Here is a 7,727-nt window from a genome sequence, read left to right as displayed (position 1 = left end):
TATCCCGCGCTGTGTTTATCGGAGTGGGGTGTCCGCCTTATCCCGCGTGGTGTTGATTCGTTCATCCGCTGACGGACATTTGGGCTGTGTTCTCTTTCTGGCTGTTGTGAATAATGCTGCTGTGAACGTTTCTTGTGTGTTTCTTTCTTTGTCTTTGAGACAGAGTCTTGCTCTGTCACCTAGGCTGCAGTGCAGTGGCGCAGTCTCAGCTCATTGCAACCTCTGCCTCCTGGGTTCAAGTGATTCTCCTGCCTCAGCCTCCCGAGTAGCTGGGATTACAGTGTCACATGGAGTCATCTCACCACCCTAATGATCCCCTGAGCTCCACCTCGTCATCCCTCCCTCTCCCCCATCCCTCTCCCGCTCCCCAGGCAACCACTGATGTCTCACTGTCTCCATAGCTCAGCCTTTTCCAGAATGCCGTGAGCTGGAATCCTACAGTCGGTAGTCTTTGCCCATTGGCTTCTTTGACCAAGCAATAGGCATTCAAGTTTGCTCCGTTTTTCATGGCTTGAGAGCTCATTTCTTTTCAGCGCTGAATAATACTCCATTGTCTGGGTGCACCATAGCGTGCCTGCTCATTCACCTATTGAAGGACCCTTCCAAGTGTGGGCAGAAGTTTTCATCTCCTTTGGGTAAATACCAAGGAGTCCAGTACAGTTGCTGGACCACGTGGTGAGAGGACGTTTAGTTTTGTAAGACGCCACCAAACTGTCCTCCCGCCCGCCTGTCCCACTGTGTGCTCCCAGCAGCAGCGAATGAACGTTCCCCAGGGCCCCACTTCCCCGCCCTCATCTGGAGTTGTCGGTGTTGTGCGTCCTGGTCACTCTGGGAGGCGTGTCACACTGTCTCATTGCCATTTCAATCTGCATTCCCCCGATGGCTGCCTTTGCGGTGGGGCCCCTTTGCATGCCTGTTTGCCATCTGCGTGTTTCCTTGGTGAGCCCTCTTCATGTCTTTTGCCCAGTTTGTTGTTGTTGTTGTTTTGAGATGGAGGCTTGCTCTGTCGCCAGGCTGGAACTACAGTGCCCGCCACCACGCCCAGCTAATTTTTGAATTTTTAGTAGAGATGGAGTTTCACCATGTTGGCCAGAATGGTCTCAATCTCTTGACCTCGTGATCTGCCTGCCTTGGCCTCCCAAAATGCTGGGATTTACAGGCATGAGCCACGATGCCCGGCCTAATTTTTGTATTTTTAGTAGAGACGAGGTTTTGCCATGTTGGCCAGGCTGGTCTCAAGCTCCTGACCTCGGGTGATCTGCCCACCTCGGCCTCCCAAAGTGCTGTGATTACAGGCATGAGCTACCGCGCCTGGCCATCTTTTTCTGTTTTTTAACCATGCTGTTTGTTTTCTTCTGGTTGAATTTGAGAGTTTGCTGTGTATTTGGGTTATCAGTTGTGACTTGCAAGTATTTTCTTTCTGTCTGGGGCTTGTTTTCTCTTACAGATCCTGCCTGATAGTTTTTAAGTGAAAGTTCAGCCTCAGAGTCCAGTGCATGAGAGCCTCTGGATTGGCTGGCCTGCACTGCCTGCACTTGGCCTGTAGTGATGACCCTGGAGGGACTCTGCAGCCACACACAGGCCGTGCCAGTGCAGGCCGACCTGCCACAGGTGCCAGAGCAAGCTTCAGGGCTTCCTTGCCATGTATTTGCTACGCCTATCCTGTGCACTAGCCTACTTTTACCGTGGGGGAAACTGAGCCCAGAGCAGAGAAGCGACTTGCTCTGGTCCCAGGATGAATTTGCGCCCAGCTCAGCCTGTCCCTGGGGCCTCCCTCCTCCCCATCGGGATCTCATCACTGCCTCCCTCCTCACCTCCTCTCCTCACCTGGGCTCCTGCCAGGGCTCACCTTGCAAAGGAACCGCTGGTCTTGCCATGTCTGAGGGCCGGTCGTGCTGGCGCAGGAACAGCTGGTGGGGGGCGGATTCGGGCTGTGAGAGGAGCTCAACTTCATGAGTGTGTCTGGGCTCTTCTTGGCCTCTCAGCAGGCCATGAGCCTCTCCGGGGACTGCAGTGACTAATGTGTATTTTATGAGCTCTTGGGACAGGACGGGGTTTGTTTGCTTGTGGCATTAAGAATAGATATGCCTGGCGGGTGGGGATTGCGTCCTTGTTTGCCTGGTTCTGAAAACTGTCTTCGTCTCTTCGGTCAGAAGCTGTGGAAGGGCTGTCACTGGGACTTGGCTCCGGTACCATCGCTGGGTTAGCCCCACATGGTGACTATTTTTCTCCTTCCGTGTCATTGACTTAGAGGCGTGTTAATTATGCACTCCCAAACTGCAGACTTCACAACCAGGCCTCCACCCAGCAGGAAGCATGCAGCTCAGTGGAATCTGGCAGGCCCTGCCTGCCTGGTGCACTCTGGCGTGTGCGATGGGGCCCTTCCTGGAAGGGCCAGGCTGGTGGTGAGCCCTTCAGAAAAGGTGTCTGGGCCGGGTACGGTGGCTCATGCCTGCAGCCCCAGCACTTGGAGGGGCCAAAGTGGGAGGGACACTTGAGCCCAGGAGTTTGAGACCAGCCTAGGCAACAGAGTGAGACCTCATCTCTACAAAAAAAATGTAAAAATTAGCCAGGTGTGGTTTCTCACGCCTATAGTCCCACGTACTCAGGAGACTGAGGCTGGAGGATCACCTGAGCCTGGGAGGTTGAGGCTGCAGTGAGCTATGATCCTGCCACTGCACTCCAGCCTGGGCAAGAATCTCACACAGGGTAAGACCAGCCCCTGGTCTGCAGGGTGTGACCAGCCCCTGGGGGGGCCTCAGATACTGGGGCGGGGGAGGTTGGGCAGCGACCCCTGGGCCTCTGGGGAGAATTAGCCTGCACCCCGAGGCTCACAGGTTCTGGGGGTGGCCGGGCGGTTGCCGACACTGCTCTGCCGCCCCACAGGACGTGGCCCAGTGGAACATCGGGAGCCTCCGGACCATCCTGGACATGGTGGAGCGCGAGTGTGGCACCATCATCGAGGGTGTGAACACGCCCTACCTGTACTTCGGCATGTGGAAGACCACCTTTGCCTGGCACACCGAGGACATGGACCTGTACAGCATCAACTACCTGCACTTCGGGGAGCCCAAGTCCTGGTGAGTGTCAGCACTGACCCTGCTGCCGGCCGGACCGAGAGCCCCTCGGGAGGGGGTGGATCCCAGGTATGTGGCTGGGCGCCGTGGCAGGGGCCCCATCAGGTGAGGCTATGACAGCTGGAGATCTTCCGGACCGCCTGGGGTCACCCACCAGCTTTGGGGAGGGGGATGTGCACCCCCAGAGCCGAAGCTCCCAGGCCCCTAGAGCTTGTGCTTTACACCCCAGAGTGCCCCCCGTTGAGCTGTGAGCGGCCCCAGGTGTCCCCATGGCCAGGAGTGTGGTCTTGAGCCTCCTGAGCTGCCCAGGCTGTGCTGCCTCACAGCCAAGTGGAGACGATTCCTGGTGAAGGGACACTGTCCATGCTGCCCGGAGGGGCCTGGCCAGGATGACCCTGCAGCCGCTCCCTCGCAGTCTCCGCCCTGGCACGTCTGGGCCAGGCCCTGCCGTTAGGAGGGCAGGGCGTGGTGCTGCAGCCACGTGTGGAGTGCAGTGGACCCGCCCCTTCCCTGGAGGTGCCGGGTGCATCGTGGGTGCTGCTGTGGCGGGCTGAGTTCCAGGACCTTCTTCTGGCTCCCTGTGCACGTCCGCAGCGAGGCCGTGTGGGGGTGTGTGTGAATGTGCACGTGTGCGCGCACGTGAGTGTGTGAGTATGCATGTGTGTGTGCATGTGTGTGTGTGCCCCTGTGTCACTGGGCTCTGCTTGTGACTGTGGACCCTGCTGGGTGCTCGGTGGGGCCGCCCTGCGCTGTCCTCTGAGGGCCACTAGGTGGCGCTCCTGCCCTTCCCGGGGCCGCGCTCACGCCTGGAATCTTCCCAGGCCGTCGTGGCGCTGGAGGACGTGGGAGCTCCGCCTTGCCTGGCCCTTCCCTGGGTTGGAGTTGTAAGTGGGGGAGAATGCTCTACCTCTTCGTTAAAAAAAAGAAGCACAATGAGTAGGAAGGGGCGAGCTGTGCGCATCCTCACCTGCGTCCCTTGTGCAGGTGGAGCCCAAGGGGAAGGCCCTGTAGAGGACCCTGTGTGACTTGGGGCAAAGCGTGGCCTCCCAGGGGTGCGTGGGCGGTGGGACACCCATGGTGTGACCGGGTTTGTGCCTCTATAGGGACCGTCTGCCCTGTGCAGAGAGCCCCTGCGGGGCGGGAGGTGGCGAGCAGCTGGCGAGGAGGCCCAGACAGACAGAAGCAGGGGGTCGGGGACGTGGGAGGTGGGGGACCAGCCAGTGAGTCAGACGTGAGGACTTCAGTGCCAAGGACCACAGGGCCAGCAGCTCGGTCTCCTGTGAGGGGCCCCGGGAGTTGCTGGCTGTCTCGGGAGCCTGGGCTGGGGGTGGCCCTGGGACTGGGGCTGCTATGGGTCAGATGCCAGGGCCGGGGGTGCTTGCTGCTAGGTCAGAGGGGCCTCTGCAGGGGGAGGGGACAGTGGCTCCCTGGAGGCGGCAGTGGGGCCCGGCCACAGGCCGTCGGAGGGACTGACAGGGATGCGCCGGGAGCCGAGGGCCTTTCCTGAGCTGGTTCATCCGGGACGCAGCCTCTGAGGGCATCCCGCACCTCTCCCCGACTGCCCCTCACTGCACCCCTCCTCTGCTTCGCCTGGTGCCGCAGGCATCCAGCCGCCACCCCTATGTCTGCCCTTCCCCACGACCCGTCGTGGGAGATGGCTCAGGGGAGACAGCCGGGGCGGGGCAGCGTTGAGTAGGCAGCAGTTCCTCTGGGAAGGGAATTCCGGAAGCGCCCCGACCTTGGGTCTTGGTTTCTGCCCAGGAAGGGGGTGGGGATGGCAGGGGTGGGGCCTCATGCTGCCCAAGTGTGGCCTGGCATAAGGGGCCTGAGAGGAGCCACAGGGTAGGCTCGAGCTGCAGGGCATGCCCTCCAACCCCCTAGAGCTCCCCACTTGCCCCCACAGTCAGCTCAGCCTGCTTAGCACGCAGGGCCCCTTCCCTGCTCTCTCACCAGGGCTGAGGCGGGGCCCCAGATGTTCCCACGGCACCCCATGCCTGTGACAGGCATAGACCAGGTGACCCCAGCATTAGCCAAGGTCTACTATGGGCCATCAGTCCTCCGCAGCAGATGGTAGGGGCTCTGGTCACCCCGTGTGCCAGCTCCCAGCAGGGGCCTGGCACAGAGAGGCTCAGTGACTTGCCGGAGCCTCTCGGATCCTCACTGTGTGCTGTGGGAGCTGACTCCTCCTCCAGGCTGCCCTCCCAACTTGCAGGGGGGTGGGGACAAGGTAACTGGAAAGAGTGCCTGGCCTCTGGTCCCTGGGCTGGGGTTCAGGAAGCTGCTCAGGCCCCTGGGAGGTGCTTCCCCCGTCTCCCCTCCTCGGGCCCTTGGGGTAGGTAGGGCTCCCAGCCAAGAGATCACCAAGGCTGCGCCCCGTCTGTCTCCCTAATTACACCGCTCCACTTGCTTCTGCAGCCGCTTAAATGCAACCATTTCAGAGTATTCTGGTGGCATTTTAAAGAAAGTGTCAATGTACTCAGGTTTACAGCGTTTTATTAAAGCTTTCTGGGTCTGTTGCTACTTTGGTAGCTTGATTTGTGTGTCAAAGTGACGTGAACAGCCTGGTGTCAATAACAGACAGAAACGTGCTTCAAAAGGCTGGCTTCTGTGGTGCTCTCAGGCAGCGGGGCTAAGAATATCTGAAGAGACTGAGCGCCTCAAAATCTCTTTGGCAGTGGGGATTGAAACCAGAGCCAGCACCTGCAACTTCCCCCCACCCCGGACTTTCCGCAGCCCCTTCTGTCACCCAGGCCGGGGGGGCCAGAGTGCAGGTGGGTGTGGGGAGGGTCCGAGCTTTCCACTCGACCCTGTATTCCAGGGTCTTCCTGGGTGGGGTGGTGGCCTGGGGTCGGTGTCCTGAAGGCTGTGCCCCATAGAAGCCACTGTCTCAGGCCACACTCCTTGCCATAGATCAAGACTCTCCTGGGGCTGGGCGCGGTGGTTTGCGCCTGTAATCCCAGCACTTTGGGAGGCTGAGGCAGGCGGATCATGAGGTCAGGAGATCGAGACCATCCTGGCTAACACAGTGAAACCCCGTCTCTACTAAAAATACAAAAAATTAGCCAGGTGTGGTGGCAGGTGCCTATAATCCCAGCTACTCGGGAGGCTGAGGCAGGAGAATGGTGTGAACCCAGGAGGCGGAGCTTGCAGCGAGCGGAGATCACACCACTGCATTCCAGCCTGGGCGACAGAGTGAGACTCCGTCTCAAAATAAATAAAAAGTAAATAAACAGACTCTCCTGGAACCTGGGGTTGGGGTGGTTTAGCTGAGCTGACCCTCCAAGGCCAGTCCTGCGGCTGTTCCCCTCCAGGCATCCCCTCCCCAACCTGCACCTGTGGCAGCCTCTGCAGGGCCCACCCTCCTGAGCCGCCCAGGCCAGGCACTAAACACAGGCGTCCCCACGAGGCTGAGCACAGTGCCGCCAGTGGCATCACATGCCACATGGCCCCTAGAAGAGAGTTCCAGGCCGGGGTGGGAGGACACTGGGTCTCGGCCAGCCCTGGGAGAGTTGCTGCTCCCAGGGCGCTTCTGGGTCATTCGGGTTGTGCTGTGCACCCCAAAGAAGAGAGTGGAGTGGCCATCGCCCCTCGAGGGCCCTGGCCCACGCCACCCGGGAAAGTGCCCACTGTTCAGTCCTGCGCACCCATGTGCCGGGCTGGGGCCTGGCCGAGGCTTTGGGTGCCCTTTTGCCCCCAACCCCTCAGACACCCTGCAGGGCAGTGTTGGGGGTCTGCAGCGGGCTGTGGGCCACCACCAAGAGCAGAAGCTTTGGCTCTCACTGCAGCAGGGAAGCCAGATGGGGGATCAGCATGTTCCCGGGGCTTCAGGGACTCCCAAGGACGTCATGAGCTGATGGGACGTGGTCAGCTGCTTGCACCGGCTCTAAGGTGGCGAGAGGAAGGCCCTCCTGAGGAGTGCTGCGGGGCCAGCGCAGGTGCATGGCAGCCACAGAGGCCTCTGCTCAGGCTTAGCGAAGGGGGTGTCCCCCAGGGTCTCTGCAGCTCCGCTTGTCAGAAGGGGGGTCATCCTGCACCCGGGTGAAGCCCCCAAGAGCAGCGGGGAGAAGGAGCGCTTGTCCTGACTGCGACCTTGACCTGCCCATGACCCGCGGCAGTCTGGAAATCCTCTATTGCGCTAGGCAGGATGCGGGTCCCCCACGGTCTCATCTCTGGCTGTTTCCTCAGGGGATCTCTCTGCCCACCCTCTCCTGCCTCTGTTTACCTTGGACACACTCTTAGTCTCCGGTGCAGGTGTGGGAGGTGGCGGTCTCGGAGCTTGTGCTCCCGTGAAGGGCGCGGAGCCCCCAGTTGCTCTTGGCCATCCTGGGCTGCTATGAGCCAGACCCTCCTGAGCGCTGCGGGGAGGGCTGCTGGGGAGGCCAGGGGAGAGGGGATTATCAGAAAACTCCACCAGCCTCCCTTGACCTTTAAGGAGCTGCAAGCCGAGAATTTTCCCTTTTGATTCAGCTACACCTTGAGTTTTCTCTCTGGCGTTTTCTCTCATGGGAATTTCACAGCATCTTTTCTTCTTGCTGCCAGGGAAACTTGAGTCCTAGCAGGCATAGCCGTCTTTTGCTTCATGGGCGTCCCTGGAGGTGTGCGTGCATGTGCGTGTGTGCATGGGCGCATGTGTGCACCGAGGAACCGTGC

The 7,727-nt window shown here is 60.0% G+C and overlaps 1 protein-coding gene across 6 annotated transcripts in view; it reads left to right on the top strand.

The window, feature by feature from the left end:
• Positions 1–7,727, top strand: part of KDM4B (lysine demethylase 4B) — a 187,374-nt gene that overhangs the window by 78,131 nt on the left and 101,516 nt on the right. For all 6 annotated transcript variants that reach the window (XM_032178568.2, XM_032178567.2, XM_032178569.2 and 3 more), the window contains exon 6: positions 2,887–3,080. In XM_032178568.2, the coding sequence (XP_032034459.1) occupies positions 2,887–3,080 (194 nt within the window). The remainder of the gene's footprint in view (positions 1–2,886; positions 3,081–7,727) is intronic.

Source organism: Hylobates moloch, unplaced genomic scaffold (assembly GCF_009828535.3).
Source record: "Hylobates moloch isolate HMO894 unplaced genomic scaffold, HMol_V3 SCAFFOLD_15, whole genome shotgun sequence".
In the NCBI taxonomy this organism is placed as follows: Eukaryota; Metazoa; Chordata; class Mammalia; order Primates; family Hylobatidae; genus Hylobates; species Hylobates moloch.
Note: the sequence above shows the minus strand (reverse complement) of the source record. Positions and strands in the feature narration are given on the sequence as shown.